At 44.1% G+C, this 18,754-nt stretch overlaps 1 protein-coding gene across 4 annotated transcripts in view; it reads left to right on the top strand.

Annotated features, from left to right (window-relative positions):
* The window catches only part of LOC146805091 (CTP synthase 2), a 1,453,753-nt gene that overhangs the window by 38,958 nt on the left and 1,396,041 nt on the right, over positions 1 to 18,754 (top strand). For all 4 annotated transcript variants that reach the window (XM_085622227.1, XM_085622228.1, XM_085622229.1 and 1 more), the window contains exon 2: positions 14,611 to 14,816. In XM_085622227.1, coding sequence (XP_085478353.1) covers positions 14,651 to 14,816 — 166 coding nt within the window. In that variant the 5' untranslated portion in view covers positions 14,611 to 14,650. The remainder of the gene's footprint in view (positions 1 to 14,610; positions 14,817 to 18,754) is intronic.

The raw sequence follows: 18,754 nt of genomic DNA, 5'->3' as shown, positions 1-18,754 counted from the left end.
CCTTGGAGAAACGTTAACAGCAGGATTCAAGAAAGTTCAGTCCAGTCCTTTCACCTTCCAAGACAGAAACAGCAACTGCAGGCCAACCCAACAAAGCAAACAGCTAAGGGGCAGTACTCCTCCTGGCAGCTCTTCCAGCTATTCTTCATGGCAGGGTCCTTGGTCGGAAAGTGTTCCAGAGTGCTGGGTTCAGGGCCCCAATATTTATACTACATTTCCCTTTGAAATTTTAGGCAGCAGATCCTTCTTACCCAGTAGAAACCAGTTCTGTCTTCCCTAGTCCAGCTTCAATACAGGAGGTGGAGAAAGCATTGTGCAGAGCAGACACAGCCTATTCTGGTGCTAGTGAAAACCCCTCCCACCACTCTAAATGCATATTCGGCCTAGCTATGAGGCACTCAGGAAAGGCAGGACATACCTCAACCCATCAACCCCCCTTGTGACCGTCTAGAGTGAATGCACATCCCCAGCCCTGTCACTCAAAAAATAGACGGTGAATACATAAACAGGCAGAGGCACACATGATGGCTAAGTAAGAAAATGCCCACTTTCTAAACGTGGCATTTTCAAACACTTAATTTAAAAAACACCTTTACTAAAGGATTTGTAATTAAATTCTGAGCTCAGGGAGCCTAAACTCCATTTCTCTATTTTTTCCAATTGAAAGTTAAACTTGTAATATATTACAAGGCAGCTCCAAATATCACTTATGGGAAACAGAGCCTTTCGATAGTGAAAACCTAATTGCACAGTATTTCACTATCAGGACATGAAAATACACTACTACATGTTCTAACTTTCACCTACACTGCACCCTGCCCATTGGGCTACCTTAGACCTACCCAAGAGGTGACTTACATGTAAGACAAAGGAAGGTTAGGGCTTGGCAGTGGGTGCGCTTGGCAGGTCGAAATATCAGTAAAAACTGCAGTGGCAGGTCTGAGGCACCTTTGAAAGGCTACTTGTGTGGGTGGCACAGCCAGTGCTGCAGGCCCACTAGTAGCTTTTGATTTACAGGCCCTGGGCACACTCTGTGCACTGTACTAGGGGCTTACTAGCAAATCAAATATACCAATCATGGAAAGCCAATCATACAACAATTTACAGTAGGAGAACTTGCACTTTAGCACTGAATAACAGTGAAAAAGTGTGCAGATACTAAACCAGCAGGTCCATGATACCATGAAAACAGGAGGTCAGACAGCAAAAAGACAGGGTAACATGCCAAAAGATGCCAGCTCTAACACTCAAAGAAAGCAATAAGACCTAGCATCTTCTTGGCAAGAGATCCAACCCCACATGTTTTAGAAGCCATCCTGTAGTACGCTCTATAATATACCTTTAACACTGAGCCCTACATCCAATATTATCTAATGGGATACTTTGGCTCAGATGGGTAAAGTTTGGGGGGCTTGAGCGAACGATACCTAGCCTGAACTTTGATCTATTTCTTGCGGTACTGATGGATTCTCCTGAGCCAAATGAGGCAACCAAAGAAAGAGTCTAAACCTGGAGTCTTAACATGGCCATTCCAAAACTCTCACCAGATGGATGAAGGTTGATTGCCTTGAGGTCCAACTGGAGCAACACAAGAAGTAAGCAGATTTACGTCAAAGACATATGGAGGGGGATAACAGTATTATCAACGTGGGCTAACCCATGCGTGCCTTTACAATGCAAGCAGAACAATGCATGCGTGGTTAAGGCAGTCAGCACTCTAGTTGCAGAGCGGATGGGCGGGGAGAAGAACAGGAAGGATCAGGACAGGAAGGACCGGGACGAGGCTTGGTAAACAGGCTTGGGGCCGGGATTTAGGGCTTATGGTGGTGGTGGGGGGGGTTTGGGAAGTTTTAAGGGCTGGGGGCCAGTTTTAGGGGTCAGGGCAGGGGGCTGGGACCGGGGTAATTTTTAGTGCTGGAGGCCGGGTTTTAGGGCGGGGGAAGGGGTAGTTTTCAGGCTAGGGGCTGGGGCTGTGGTAATTTTTAGTGCTGGGGCCGGGTTTTAGGGCTTAGGTCGGGGGAAGGGGTGGTTTTCAGGCTAGGGGTCAGTTTTAGGGCTCAGGGTGGGGGTAGTTTTTTGGGATGGGGCAGGGTTTTAGTGCTCAGGGTGGGGTTTTGGGGTAGTTTTTAGGGCTGGAGCAGGTTGGATTGTAGGGCTGGGGGAAGGGTTGCAGGGCACTGGGCGGCGGGCTGGGGTGTGATCTTTACCACATATATGCTTTTACCAATCATGCCGTTACCACATAATTTGTTGGAAATGCATGCGTGGTAAAGGCATGGGTGTTAAAGATGTGTTTGAGACATCGTTGTTTAGGCATATGTTCGTAAGGCAAGCGTTGTTCTGTCATACAACCATTTGAAGGATCAGAACCATGCAGATAAACCTCTACAACTTGTAAAGGTAATGGAGCAGCTTCTCAGCCCAGATGTTTTTCTTGCTCCTTCTCGGCAACTAGGCTCACATGACTTCATTGTTAATTGGCTGTTTTGGGCTGTCCTCACAAGAGTCTTTTTAGTAAGCTAGACCTTGAATTCTCTTTCCTATGATGCAATCTCTATCTTTTGCAGGCACAGTGTAGCTCCTTGTGCAGGTAGGTATGTGACCCTTCTTTTCTCAGTTCAAGCTGCAAGGCTAATGTGCATGCTTCCCAGGCTTAGACCCCGTCTGGGGATAAAGCAGGTACCACACTGAGAAACACTCCTGACTCTAATCCCTTTTGTCCATATTGAAACCAGTTTTGACTTGTTCATGTGGGGATGTGTATTGGCCCTCTGTAGAGGACTGAAGCTGCGTGCCAGAGATGGTAACTAAATGTTAGAGTGGTGGTTTTAACTCTGGTCTGCGGAAGCCACACTATCACAAGGGATATGAGCTGGCTACCTCCCTCAACTACCAGGGCCCATGTTTTACATGGGGCACACTGCCCCTGTTTGTGCAATGGCGCACCTCTCAAAAGGTTCACCTGGTGCATACCGGGATTGTTTGGAGTAATATGTTGAATGTGCTGCCCCAGGGCAGCCTCGAACACGCACAGCCCTGGGTGGTTGCACACACAGTGAGTACCGAGTGTCTGCTTCCAAACCACTCCATGTTTCACAGTTCAGGCGACATGTCGCATCCACTTTAAAGAGGGAACAGATATCCCCCTGCAGGCCGGTGCAGTGAGTGACTGCACCCACCTGCAGGGGAATGTATGGGAAATGTATCTTTCTGTGGACTCACACGTTTGTGGACATCACTGGAGGAAAAACAACCATGACTGTTCAAAAAATATATAAGAGGAGGGCTGCACATTTTCACAAAGCCATGCAGAGTACTTTTGCAGCAACATAACAAGTTAAAAAGTTATTAAAGAATTAGTACACAAAAAGTAAACATTTGTCACATGTGGTGCTACTGGCCGAAAGCTTAGATGTCTTGGGCAGAAATTCTTTCATTAGTTAACATCTAAATGGAATACAACTACTTCTTGACCTAAATGTGGTCCATTTATGAGTTGGAGACAAAGATAAGATTTCTACTTGAATGAGAAATGTTAGAAATGGGATTTCTGGTTGGCTATAGCTTGCGCCTAAGCCAGGCAGAAGCCACCACTCTAGTCAGGGCAAGGGAGTTACATGCTGAGGATAACCCCTGCTCACCCCCTTGGTAGCTTGGCACGAGCAGTCAGGCTTATCCCAGAGGCAAAGCGCTCTGATTCCCTCGTGGATCATTCCTTGTTGAGTACGAGTCACCCATGCTAGCCTTATACTCCTATCTACCTCTTTTGTATTGAATGGCGAATACCGAATCTATGTATACTACCTCAACCATCTAACGGTCAACAACTGTATATTGTAAAGCGCTCTGATACCCCTGTGGGGCATGTTCGCGCTATATAAACTTTTATAAATAAATAAAATTATTAAATAAATGTGTAAAGCGTTTGCGCAACACAAACACACAGCAGCAACACACTACGCACACTACAAAAGGAACTCCACACAAGGTCATATAGAAAATAGCCTTTGTAGTATCCAAAACACATTAAAATCATAATCACACAATATACACTGTGCCAACTGGCACCAGGTAGAAATTCACAGGGGATTATATACATTTTTGTTTAAGAAATTTTTATTGAGTTTTCAAGAGAAACAAAACACAGAAATACAAAAGGAATACAATCAATTAGGCAATCAAAATCGTACTACAATTTATAGAAATCAATTAATAAGAAACAATATGAAAATCATATAGAATAATCAAATAGTAACGGAACAGAAGAGAAGAAAGAGAACTAAAGAGAAAGGGGAAAGAAAAGTAAAAGGAGGGAAGAGGTCAAAGAAATAAAGAACAAAAATCATAGAGTATAAATCATAGAATAGCAAATGTCCTAGGACCACATAAGATATCAGAGAAGAGAACCAAATTAGGGAAGAGGAGCATGTGAAGAAAGATAAGATGTAAAAGGTAACCAGAGAAGATCAGATTTAATTTTTTGCGAAAGGACAGGAGAAGAGACACTAGCAATCCGATGTTCATCGCAAATGAAATTCCACCACATTAATGAAGATATTTTCGAATTGTCTTTCCAAGAAGATAAAATGACTTTGAATGCCAATGCAATAAAGAGATCAAACAATAAGGAAATAGAAGTGGAGTCATCCAAATCAGGTGATGAGGAACCTAAAAAAACATTATGAAATGACAAACTCAGATTACAATTAAAAATGTTCATGCAAGTTGACCAAACCGATTCCCAAAAAATCGAAACGTTGGAACAATCATAAAGTAGATGTCTCAAAGACCCGGTATGCTTAGAACAAGACCAGCATAGTGGAGACGAGGAAGGGGAGAACTTGGATATGCAAACAGGAGTAATAACAGCTCTATTGTAAATAAAGTACAAGGATTGAGTTATACGGGCAGCAGCAGAAATTTTAAATAACTTAGACCATAATTTATCCCAGACATCGATATTAAATGAAAGGGATAAGTTTACTTCCCAAGCAAGTTCAGTAGTCGATTTAGGTCTCTCGGTTATATGCAACAACAATAGTTTATCAATAAGAGCGGCTTTAGGTTTATGCACAGGAAATAGACTGTATAAAGGTGTTGGGGGAGTAAGGGATGGTGGGGTTGCAGGAGAGTCAAAGGAAGCTAACTGTAATTGTAAAGCAGCTGAAATTAGAAGATACTCGGTAAGAGAAGTATCAGGTAGTTGAAATCGTGTTTGCAAATCAAGGAAGGGAATAATAGAGTGTTGGAGAATTAATTGATGAACAAAAATAATACCCTTCTGCTTCCAGTCTTTGTAGTAGAATGATTTACCCTTGTATCTAAGAAATTTATTATACCAGATAGTAGAGGATATGAAGCATTTAAATGGAGTTAAACCCTTAGTGAATGTATTATACAATACATTTTGGGAATATTTTATAATAGGGTTAGTAGAGATGAAAGTACAATTAGACATATAAAGCACATTCTGAAAAGAAAAATCTTTTAAAAAGGAACGCTCAAAAACAATCCATCTTGGTATAGGCGTTTCAGAAAAATCAAAGGATAAAGCAAAGGACTGTTTGATTATAAAAGCTGAGTGATAAGCCTTAAAATTGGGAAAGCGTAATCCACCTTCAGACTTAGGGCGTTTAAGTCTTATAAGAGAAATACAGGGGTGTTTCGTATTCCACAAAAATTTTACACAAATAGAATTAATTTGTGACAAATATGAAATGGGAATGCGAATGGGCAGCATAGACAATATATAAAGGACATGAGGTACAATCATCATTTTTATAGTATCTAACCTACCCCACCAAGAAAGATAGAGTGGGGTCCAGGTAAGGAGCAAAGATTGAAGTTTAGTAATTAATGCTGCAAATGTATATTTAATTGTGGCAGGTAGGGAAGCGGATAACCAAATACCTAGGTATTTAATTTTCGTGGGGCACCATGTAAAATTAGTATCATTAAACATATATTGATAACATGACGAGTTCAGGGGTAGAACTTCTGTCTTAGAGAGATTTAACTTATAACCAGAGATGCTGGAGTATAAGCGAACCTAATCCAAGAAGGGGGGAAGGGATGTAAGAGGATCAGCCATATATACCATATATACCATATATCTCGTCAGCATATGCTGATAATGTAATTTCTAAAGACTTATATGTAAAGCCAGCTATATGAGCATTAGCCCGAATACGCTCGAGAAAGGGTTCGAGGCAAAGAACAAATAACAAAGGGGAGAGAGGGCAGTCCTGACGTGTACCACGAGACAAAGAAAAAGATTTTGAAAAGTGATTATTTACAAAAATACTGGCCCGTGGACAGGAGTATAATAATTTAATATAGGAAATGAAAGTTGGACCGAAACCATTGGAGGGTTCTAAACATAAATTGGCAATTAATACGGTCAAAAGCCTTTTCGGCATCTAGAGACAACGCTGCAAGAGGAGATTTAAGTTTTTTTGCATGAGAGATAACATTTGCAAACATTCGAGCATTATCTGCTGCTAATCTACCCTTAATAAATCCGACTTGATCAGTCTTAACCAACAATGGAAGAAGACTCTCAAGACGAATAGCAAGAATCTTTGCAAATATCTTACAGTCATAGTTGATTAATGAAATAGGGCGATAGTTTTTGCACAGGGAATGATCTTTGTCAGGTTTGGGAATAATAATTATTAAAGCATCCATAAAAGAACCAGAGGCCTTCGCATCATCAATAAAAGAATTAAACAGTGTCAGCAGCTTAGGAACAAAAATCGATGCAAAGGTAGAATAAAATTCAACCGAAAGGCCATCCGGTCCAGGAGCCTTTGATTTTTTTAAAGATTTAATGGCATTATTAATCTCTTGGGCAGTAACCGCATCCTCCAATGAATCAAATTCACTGGGTAAGGGTGGAGGAGAGGGAAGGCCAGAAAAAAAAATATCTAAATTTTGATTACAGGGATTCGTGTCATCAGAGTAAAGGGCCTCATAGTAATCATGAAAGATATTTGCAATGTCGTCATCTGAGGACACTAAACGTTTAGTGGATTCATTTAAAATGGGACCAATATTTTTACGTTCATATTTGATCTTTAAATAGTTGGCTAACATCTTACCGGCTTTATTTTGGCCACCATGATATTTAGATTTAATTTTAAGTAGGATATTACAAGCTTCCACTGTCGCAAGTTTGTTAAGTTCAGATTTGGCCTTAATGAGCTCATGAAGAGCCGAGGGTGATTTGGAAGAGAAGTAATTATGCTCCAATAATTTAAGGTGTTGAAGTAAAGCTAAATATTTATTCCGAGCAATTTTCTTTTCCTTAGATACAAAAGAAATAGCAAATGCCCGAAAGGAGGTCTTAAAAGCATCCCAATTATTAGAAACAGAGGTTGCTAAGGGCTTGTTAAACATAAAAAACTCTTTAACAAAGGAAGTAGCTTCTGTAATGAAAGTAGAATCCGATAGTAAAACATTATTAAGCTTCCAACGACTAAATTTTTGGGAACTTAACGAGAGATCCAAAACAGTATGGACTGGTGCATGGTCAGAGATGAAAATTGACCCAATCTCCGAGGTTTGAATAGACGGGAGTAGGGATTTACTTACTAGAATATAGTCAATCCTGGACCGTGTATGGTGAACATTGGAAAAATACGTGAATTCAAGAGAATCCGGGTTACATGTTTTCCAAACATCAAATAAAGGACGAGAGGTAATGGCCGATTGGAAAGCCTTGTAGGATTTGTCTGGATGAAACTTGGACTTAGATTGTCTATCAGAAAATGGGTCGATCCATTGGTTAAAATCACCAGCAACAATAATATTAGGACAGTCAAAGGATGAAAGCAGAACCCTAATGTTATGCCAAAATTTGGGGTCAGGTTTAACCGGACCATAAATATTCAGTAAGACCAAATCCTTGCCCTGCACAACAACCTTGGCCATTACCCATCGTCCGTCAACATCATTTTGCGTAGATACAATTTGCACAGACAAAGATTTATGAAACAATATAGCAACACCCCCTTTCTTACTAGAGGCAGGGGAGTAGACAACTTAATCTACCCATTGTCTTTTCAACTTAAGTGATTCTTCTTCAGTACAATGAGTTTCTTGAATGAAAGATATTTGAGAATTTAATTTGGATAAATGAGAAAGTACCTTCTGTCTTTTGACGGGGTTGCCAAGACCACGAACATTCCATGTGACAAACTTACACATAATGGAAAAGCGGAGGGGTACAATACGTAAGGAGATGATACACTTCAGGGATACAACTAGAAAAAAAGAGACACCAAAATTGATCAAAATAGGAAAAGTATACAGTAAAACAATACACAGTTCCAAAGGACATATCCAGTAAACAGCACATTATCAAATGAGTAAAAGGACATGTAAGAGGATAAAATAACAGAGCAAAGAAAGAAAGAGAAAATAGAAAAAGAAGTGAAAGAAGATGGATCAAGGAAAGATATCCAGATCTAAGAGACAACAACAAAGACAGACGCATGGGGCGTAACAGCACCGACGAGAGATGGAACAGCAGAGAAAACAATAAAAATAGAAAAGTGAGAAACAGCCATATTAAGAGAGAGAGCTAAAAGATTCGAGGACATTAAGGAAGGGAGGGAGAACCAGTTGCAGGGAGTGAAGATAGGTTTTGAAGAAACGATTTCAGTTTAAGAGGGTCATCAAAAGACCGAGTGGAGCCTTCATGCGTAATTTTACACAAACAAGGATGGAGGATGCCATAACGAATATTCAACTGTCTCATTTGTGGACGAAGCGCCAGAAATTCCTTCCTTCTTGCGTTGGTAGCATTAGATAAGTCTTGTGAAATATAGATGTTGTGACCTGACCAAGTAAGTTGACGTTTTATTTTGGCAGCTGAAAGGACCCGCATTAAATCAGTAAATTCCAAAAACAACATGATAATACCCCTAGGTTTAGAAGCATTAGGTTGAAAACGACCAAGCCTATGGGCACGTTGAATATTTAATGCAAGCTCAGGGGAAATGCCTAAGAGCGCAGTCAGAAATTTCTTCAGGAAGAGAAGCAAATCTGGACCCTCAAGATTTTCTGGTAAACCATAAAGTCGCAGGTTGTTGCGCCGATTGCGATTTTCAAGGTCCTCAGTGTGAAGCTTAAGACGTTGGATTTCCTGTTCCAAAAATGGAATTTTAGTAGAAATGTCCTGAACATCACTAATACGCTGCTCCATATCGAACACCTTAGCTTCCATAGTAATCCATCTATCCTCAATTAGTTGGAGCTTCTCATTAGTAGTGGCCATGAAAGATTTAAGTCCCCGTACTTCATCCAGAATAGTGTCAAGAACAGGATTTTGAGAGGATAGAATGGGTGAGGGAGGGTCATTCTTGGCTCTCTTGGGTTTGGTACCAGAAGAAACTGCTCTAGCCGCGTGTGAGGCTTCGCTAGCCATCTTGGAATGATAAGACGGTCGAGAGGTGATTTTCAATAAGGACTTCCGTCTGCCCATCCGTCAGAAGAAGACACCACACTCCACAACGAGTCTTCGGAGACCAAGGAAATAAAAAAAAAAGCCAAAATAGAAGGTAGCATGTGCAATGAAGAACGTCACCTTCCGTCAGCACTCTGGTGATAGTAGACACACGTGAGCAAAACAACGCCTCAACTAAAAATGATAGATCACCAAGAGGCTAGAAAATGTGACAAAAATAAAATAAAAAGATTAAAGTAGGCACATACTAAATATAAAACAGAGAGTCAAAAAAAAGGAGAAAAGCGTGCAACTGGTAACACCTTTGGAGAGTCTATTAAGAATAACATGCTGCGACTTGAACACGAGGAGATAATGGGAAAGGCATAAACACCCTCAGCTGCGAGGCGTGGCAGCAGGCAACAGTCATTCCTTATTATGATGCAGCAAGTGAAATGTAGTGAAAAATAAAAGGAAACGTTGCCGCGCGTTCATAACCTGAAACGCCGGTTAACCTCACCACACGCAGCAATCAGCGAGCGGACCGCACAAAATGGTGGCTGCCGCTCACCTTCCACTGAGGTGAAGACACCCCCACAGCTACCAGGTCCGGAATAGCAGAATCCAGGGTCGGAACGACCACAACCGCCGCACCGACCCTTCAGCGATCCAGACCCATCCTCGAGGGGTCCCCAGGGGTCAAATTAGAGGCTGTAACAAATAGAAAATCTCCGCGTTCAAGCGGAGCTAACAGTCAAGCCGCCATCTTCGCGCGGCGCGAGACCACGCCCCTGGGGATTATATACATGACAGGGCCAATCGGGCCACTGTCAGAACATTTAGAAAGCATAAGAAGCAAATATAAAACAACCAGTATCTACTGGCAAAACATTGTACTCAGCATTATCACAAGCAACATAAACGCATTATGTCTGCATCACATTTGGCAGAAATCCCATTTAGAAGTGCACCTTAGTAACACTCCCCAGGTGCTTTAGGGCCTTGCGCCCTACTAGTGCACACTGGTACTCAAAATAACCCCAGGCCAACTGGCCTTCCTGGGGGCTCAAATTCCCTCTGTTCCAAAAGTCAGGGCTTTGTAAACCTAGGCCTTTCAACTGGCCCTCTGGCTGCCTTGACAGTGAAAACACTGTGTGCAATACACTGGGGGCGAAGGGGTGTATCTTATCCCTTCAGTGACATCCAAAGAAATGCCCCCGTCATTGCAGCTGCCCTCCAACAGGCGGTGCAGCTGGGCGCTTCCCAAACCAACACCACAGTGCCTCTCGAGCCCCACTCCGGGACTCAGCAACAAATGCCCATAATGCTTTGAGAGTCTCCTTCACCGGGACTCTCCTGGTGCCACTCACGGCACCAGCAATGCGCTGACTTCAGCCCCACTCACCGGGGCTGTTTGTAGATTCCTCCGGGATCTGCAGGACCTTGGCCGGGAGCCCGCGAGGCTCCGGTCCCACTCCGTGACCGATGGCCTCTCTCTCCTCGCACAGACCCAAACTGGCCACTGAAGGACTCTGGCCAGACTCTGCCGATGCCTGGGACCACACGCCGGGCTCACCTCGAGACTACGTGAGCCCCGCCTTCGAACAGGCTGACGCTGCCTGGCTTCCGGGTCGTCTTCTCCCTCTCCAAGACAGGAAAAGGCGGAAAGGGAGCCTGCGAGGTTCCGGCTCAGCTGACTTGGCAGGCCCCGCCCACAGTCAGGCACGAGCACCTGACTTCTGATTTCGCCGATCTTGGCGGTTTCCTCGGTGCATCAGCAATGCGGGGTAGGCTCCCGCTCCAACATGCACACTAATGCGGGGTGGGCTCCCGCTCCGTTTTCTAGAGGCACTAGAAGGGGGGGTAGGCTCCCGCTCAAGGTGGCAGCACAGCACTGCCGGGCCTCACGCTGTTCCTGGCACACAGGCCAGGCGGAATCCCACTCTTTGGGATCAGGCCCCCAACAGGGCTCTTAGCAATCAAGGTGTAGAGCTCACGAGGCGCTAAGTCCAGGATCCAAAAGGCAAAGTTGGGCCCAGGCAGGCCAGCTCACAGGGCCCTCCAGCAGAGAGGCAGTCCCTCGTGGCTGTTCCTCCTCGGGCCCAGCAAGCCCAGCAGCACCCAAGACAGCATGCCTTTCATGGGGTCACAGCCCTAATATTTATACAGCATTTCTTTTTTTTTTTCCAGGCACAGGGCTTGGGGGAACCAGTCTCAACTGGTTCGGGGGTGTTGAAGCACCCTGTTTACCAGGCTTCCATCCTCCTTTGTCAGATTGGGCTCGGTCATCAGACACACCACAGGGGGGTGGAGCCAGCATTCACCCAGGCAGGCACAGACCTATTCAGTGTCAGGGACCACTCCTCCCACTACTTCAAATGCAGATCTGCCCATTCAGCCTAGCGCTGACTCACCCTGCCCTCCCTGGAGCCACACACCTCACCAGCCCCTATCAGTCCAGAGCCAGACATGCAATACACATCAGGCAGGCAGACACATAGCACACCGAAATGCCAACTTCTAAAAGTGTCATTTCTAAAATAGTGATAATAAATCTATGCACACCATTGAGCAGCATTTATTATTACTATTCCAAACATACCAAACCTGACCACGCTGCTCCTCTCATATCAGGAATTACCACTGAAACATTTATCAGGGAAGCCCCAATGCATTCCTATGAGAGCGCAGCCTGACAGCAGTGAGGAACCAAAATGGCTGTTTGTCACTACCAGGACATGTCACGCACTTAAGGTACATGTCCTACCTTTTACCTACAATGCACCCTGCCCATAGGGCTAGCTAGGGCCTACCTTAGGGATGACTGACATACAGTAAAAGGGGGGGTAACAGGCGTGGCCTGCACTTTAGGTGCCACGTCACAGCGGCAGTAACACTGCGCGCGCAGGCCCTGCAATTGCAGAGGCCTGAGACAGGTTTGAAAGGCTACTTTGGTGGGTGGCTCAAGCAGCGCTGCAAGCCTACCAGTAGCATTTAATTCATTGGCCCTGGGTATATACAATACCACAATACTGGGGACTGACAGGTAAATTAAATATGCCAAACAGTTGTTGACGAATCTTACCATGTTTACCACAGAGAGCATACACACTTGTCACTGGACAGCAGTGCTAAAGTGCCCAGAGTCCTAAAACCACCAACACCAGGTCAGAAAAAAGACTAGGAGGAAGGCAAAAAGTTCAGGGATGACCCTGCAAAAAGGGCCAAGTCTAACAAGAAACCAGGAAATTATACTGCCTAAGGCTAGGTTGACCATTGCGCATCAATGTAAAATGACAGGTCTTCCTTTGTTTAAATGTAGTGGAGGTGTGGGGCGGGGAGGGCATTATGGTGATAGAAAAACTGATGTGATCTTATTTGAAGTGCTCCAGCAAATGAGATAGTTGTCATTGCACATACGCATCTTACTTGGACTTAAAATAGTATGCCTCATAACTCTTTCTGGAATCAAGCTATCCTGGCTGAAGAGGGGTGAAACCGGTCCTAGGATGCTTGTTTCCGGTCCAGGGAGGACCTGGCTTGGCAGTTCGGGCTGGACTGTTCCCATGAGGCACGGGGTCAAGACTGATTTGCATATGGCCCGGTCTAAACTGGGGTGGCATGGTGAGCAAAAGAATGATGGATTTAACCCAGATCTCTTGACTGGGGGTGAATGTTTTGATTTGTTCTGCTTTCCGTCCATCAATTGTGTGTCTTTTGCTTATAACTCTTTTGAGACAATTGAGACAATGTTAATTGACTAGGCTGGTGAATTAAAAAAAAAAGAACTGTTTGAGAAATTGCCTTTCACTGGACTCTTGTATAAAAATGAATGACTGCAGTATCCAACTATTATTGATCTAGACGTTGCAAACTAGCGTTATAAAATGAAAAGCATGCCTGTCAAGGAAATCTTGAAAATTTTGAGGCTAAGGGGCATATTATCAAGCACGGCGTTGAAATTATCGCCGCTTTAGCGGCAGGAAACTGCCCCTAAAGCGCCGATAATGGGCTTGATAATATGCCGCAGAGAATTCCAATAGAAGCCCATGTTGACACCTGAACATGGGCTTCTATTGGAATTCACAAGGGTATATTATCAAGCCCATTATCGCCGCTTTAGCGGCAGTTTCCTGCCGCTAAAGCGGCGATAATTTTATCGCCGTTTCTTGATAATATGCCCCTAAAGTCTGTTGTGGGCAAAAACACATACCGCATGACAGAGGACATTAATAGCAGTAAATAGACATGAATTCAGTCATGGTGTGAAAACACAGCAAAAGAAGTCTAAAAGGTATGGTGGGGGATTAGATAAAACAGCTCAAATACTTAAAAGTGATTTTTATGTCAGTTTTGTTTTTCTTGGGAAGCATGGGGTTTCCCTACTCGTGGGACGTTTCCCCACTATGGTATGTAATCATTCAAAGACTATCTTGCCATTTTGCATGATCGACTCCGAATGATCAAACACCTTACGTAACGTATTGTGGATGTATGCAAAGTAGTACCTTGTCACATTGAGAGTGATTTAAAGGAGGGTATCTTCAGATTTGTAAAACGAACAAAATTGAGTTTTACCGCCTGATCGCCCACATTAGAGTAAGGCAAATGGACAGAGATATGTACTACTAAAACAACTGCTTAGTATATCATCTCTGATACCACAATCATGTTAGTAAGATTAGATCTGTTACCACTGACAATGTACCCTCTCTTTGGGGCTGCATTTCCAGTGCCCTCATGTGGTGGTGGAAATTTACTATGTGACATACGCATTGCTGGATTTTCTGCAGCATTTTCACCCCAAAAAAATGCTTCTCCAATCTTGACTGCAGGGTCGTTGGGAAAGAAAGATGAATTTGCTTCCAGGATGACGTTTAATATGTCAGATTTTTCTCCACTTCCCCACTGAAAGAGGAAGCAGAAAAACTGTTTAAATAATGGAAGAAAAATCCTTCAGCAGATCTAGCCCCTTTATCTTTTTATTAAGAAGTGGTGTGTTTCAGGTGGAATTGTTTGCTTGGAGGTCCTGCATACAATTTCAGTTCCAAAACTGTGACTTCACTGTTAAGGCCAGAATTAGAGCATGTGTCCTCTCCAAGTATGGGTGGAAAGAGTAAGTGCTTCATCCTAAAATATGTACTTCTTCATTTTACTTTTAGGGCTTCCCTGCTTGGTACCCGACCAGTCTCAAGTGCCCCAATGAAATACATCCTTGTAACTGGCGGCGTCATCTCAGGCATTGGAAAAGGCATCATTGCAAGCAGCATTGGCACCATCCTGAAGTCATGTGGTCTGCGTGTCACGGCAATTAAAATTGATCCATATATTAACATTGATGCTGGAACGTTTTCACCGTATGAACATGGTAGGTGGACTCAAATAGGAACTCCCTTTTGTTTTTACGTTGCACACATGTGTTCATATTTTACATTTAATGCTACCCAAGTGTGATGTCATGAGGAAGGTCTCTTTTTTAAATGTATATAAATATTTCAAAAACAGCACTTACAAGTGTAAGAAAGGACATCTTCTGGAATGGTTCCTTTACTTTTCCAGATTGGGGTTTGGCGGTATTTTGACTTTGTTCACAGTGACACTGTCATTCAGGGCCAGAGTGTGTGTGTATACTCTGTTTATATAAAATGAGGTCAAATTGGCTACAGCCAATTGGCTTATTTAAGCTTACAGTAATGCTGTGGTAAAGTGACCTAGGAAATGCTCCATTGGTTTGGTATTTAAATGTCACATATGGGTTGCAGTGTGTATTTACACGAGTGACATATGACTGAAAACATATTGATCCATGTACACCATTGTGACCTGGCTGGCTACAATTTTACAATTTAATACATTGCTGTAGTACGTCAGAGAAACCGGATCTGCCTTGTAGAGAAACAAAGTCATATATTTAAGCTAAGATACCCTTTAGTGTGTCTTGTAAGCCCACTGGGCTGGGTGATTTATATTTAAAAGTAGGACATGAGAAATATTAAAAAACATATGTCCTTCGGCTGATAAAGAGGCATTTTTGTATGCAGTGGCACAATTGTAAATAAAACATATTTTGTACAATCCAGCCTAGGAAAAGGCTACAAACCTTCTTAAAACTCCCTTTTACTATTCATCAAAAGTCTAGTTCAGTGTGAAAGTTAAAAAAAAAAACTTTTTATTAAACAGGCTTATGAGGTACATCAAGACAGAAGGTGTGCACATGCATTTTATCGGCCATGTAGGCGGCATTCTGTTACATTGTGCCAAAGCAAGCAAAACAATGGTCACTGTGGTACACACAAGGCGAATTACATCACAAATCAACCTTATTCAAGTATGGAGACACATCTGGGTCAGTGTAACTCACTCATGGGCGGCAGGCGAAAATGTGTGTTAGCAGGTTATCAGTTCCTTTTATGCATTTCCATATTTCTCCTAGGGGGACCATATTTTGTTCGATTTTTTACTACAGCCCCTACCGTTGTAAATCACCCTTTCAGCCTGTTGACACCAATTAAGGTCCGCCTCCCATTCCATCACTGATGGGGGGATGTGCGTCCCCCATCTGCATGCTATATTACGCTTTGCCACCCTGGCCGCCAAGGTCAGCCAGAGTCTATTATGTCTGGGCCAGTCTACCCCTCTCCTGATCATCAATAGGAGCAACTTGGATTCTATGCGCACTCTCACACCCAGCACCCTCGACATTACTGATGTCACCCTTTTCCAGAATGAGATGATGACTGGGCATTCCCATGAAGTATGGAAGAAGAATCCCTTCTGCAGGCAGCCTCTTATGCATTGGGGCGACTGCGCTTTTCCCCATTTGTAGAGTAGCATGCGGGGGTAGTATGAGCGGTGCAGGACCCTGAGTTGTACCAGTCTGAATTGTGCCCTGATCGCTATCTCTCTCGGGCTCTGCATCGCCTCCACCCATTCTTCATCTTTGATACTGCCCAGATCGTCTGTCCAGGCAGTACTGAGGGATGTCAGAGGGTCTGGTGCATTATTTATTAGTTTCTTGTATATCGTGGATGTCCCTTTATCGAGTATAGGGTCCACCAGTAGCCTGTCTGCTAGAGGGGAAAGGTCTGGGACGGTCTCTCCCCGTTTTATGTGCCTATTTAGAGCGTGCATGAGCTGTGTGTAAGGGAAGATCTGAGTAGGTTCTAAGTCAAATTCTTGTTTTAAATCGTCAGAGGATATGGGCGCTCCATCCCATCCACACGTCTCCTAGGTGCTCAATGCCTATGTTCCGCCACCCTGAAAAGCCTGTCATAGTGGCTACCTCCTTCAATTGGTCATTGCTCTCAGGCGGTTATGCCAGCCCAAATACGTGTTTTCCAGCATTTGGCCACTGTTGCCGTGTGCGTTAGTCATCACTGGTGAGGCCTAGGTTCATATAAGAGAGGTTCGTAATTCCCATTCAACATTAATTCTCTATTGATTTTATAGGCCGGCTCATCTCTCCTCGCATAGACCCAATGGTTTATCACTACCAACTGGGAGGCTCAGTAGTATAGCCTAACATCTAGGACTGCTAATCCGCCATCGTAGACTCCCCTTTGTAGTTTATTTAGGGCTATTCAGATTACCCCTCCCTGCCATATCAGGGTGCGGAACTCCTGGGACACCTGTTCGAAAAAGGAAGCAGGAACTGGATAGGGAGTGTTCTGTAGCCCATATAGGAGGCACGGCCGTCATCATTTTATAGAGCGCAGCAAAATCAACAAAATGTCGCAAAGAAGCTGTAGCGATGATTTTCTGCACGCGAGGCCGGCGATACGATGAATCCTTGCTGCGAGGGAGGAGACGATGCGCCGATCTGCTGATGCGTGCGGGGACAAGGCGACAAACTTCTGCAATGGGTCGTTGATGCGCTGACTCCTTGCCGCAAGGGAGGAGACGAGGCGATGATCCTGTTGCGTGTGCGATCGGGTTGCGATGCGAAGAAATGGCGCTCCGCGAGGGAGCAACAATCCTGATGTGAAGCGATGAAAATGGCGGACGCCCGGCGTCCGCGCTGCGATGTCGTGATGTGATGATCTCGATGCGATGATCTGTGGGGTTAGTGAGCACTTGGCAGCCCGCAAACCTGCGATGTGATGATCTTTGGATTTAGCGAGCGCTTGGCAGCCCACAAACGTGCGATGTGACGATCTTTGGTTGCGAGCATTGAGCGACAGCAGCGCGATGATTTTCCTGTGCGCTTCAGCTGCGGCGGCTCGCAAACGTGCGTTAGTGACGATTTCAGCACTCTCTTCTCTGTTGTAGAACTAGAGGCCCTGGACATCACAGGAGCCTCACCTGCAGATAGAAATCCTCGCTTGGAAGAATCAGGAGGCTGGTGGTGAAGTCTGATGTGCCTGAGACTTCAACAGGAGGCTAGCTCTCACCTAGCCCTTGGGTGATTGCTGTAGCAAGATAAATAAAAGTTCTCTCAAAGTCCTTTTCCCTCTTCTTCCAAGTCCAATGGTAACCACTGCAGGCCAATCCAAGAAACAGCACACAAGCACAAGGATAGTCACCTCCTGCAGATTCCTTCAGTTACACGGACAGAGGTTCGTTTTGTTGTCCAGGAGCAATACAAATTGTAGGGGTTTCAGCACAGATATTTATACCCCAAAAGTCTTTGTTCTCAAAAGCTACAAGTCACTGAACCCACCCAGAACCAGTTCTGCCCAGTCCTGGAGCACTTTGTTTACCAGGCTGCATCCTTCCTTTCAGAAAGAGGGGGTCTGCCATCAGACGCACAGTAGGAGGTGGAGTCAGCATTCACCATGCCAGGCACAGCCCTATTCAGGTCAAGGAGCTACCCCTCCCCATACTCCAATGCAGATCTCTCTATTCAACCCAGGTCTGACTCAGCCTGACCTGTCCCTCCAAAACCAGACACAGAGCAGAGCACACTGGAAGGCTTAGGCAAGAAAATACCTACTTTCTAAAAGTGGTATTTTCAAACACAGAATATAAATATAAACTTCACTAAAAGATCTATTTTAATATTCTGAGCTCAGGCATACTAAATTCGTTTTTCTACCATGTTCCTTGGGTCAGTTAGGACTATAGAATGTAATGGTTAAACTGCCCATTCCGGCCTATGGAGAACAGGTAGCCTTGCAGTAGTGAAAAACGAAATTGGGTGTAATTCACTACCAGGACATGCTACACACACCAAGGCATGTCCTACCTTACACATACAATGCACCCTACCATAGGGTAGACTTACATGATGCCAAGGGAAGGTTCAGGGGCTGGGAAGTGTTTGCACTTCACAGCCAAGATGGCTGTTCTGGACTGCACACAGACTCT

The sequence above is a fragment of the Triturus cristatus genome, chromosome 8, assembly GCF_964204655.1.
Source record: "Triturus cristatus chromosome 8, aTriCri1.1, whole genome shotgun sequence".
NCBI classification, from domain to species: Eukaryota; Metazoa; Chordata; class Amphibia; order Caudata; family Salamandridae; genus Triturus; species Triturus cristatus.
This window is presented reverse-complemented; position numbering and strand designations above follow the sequence as displayed.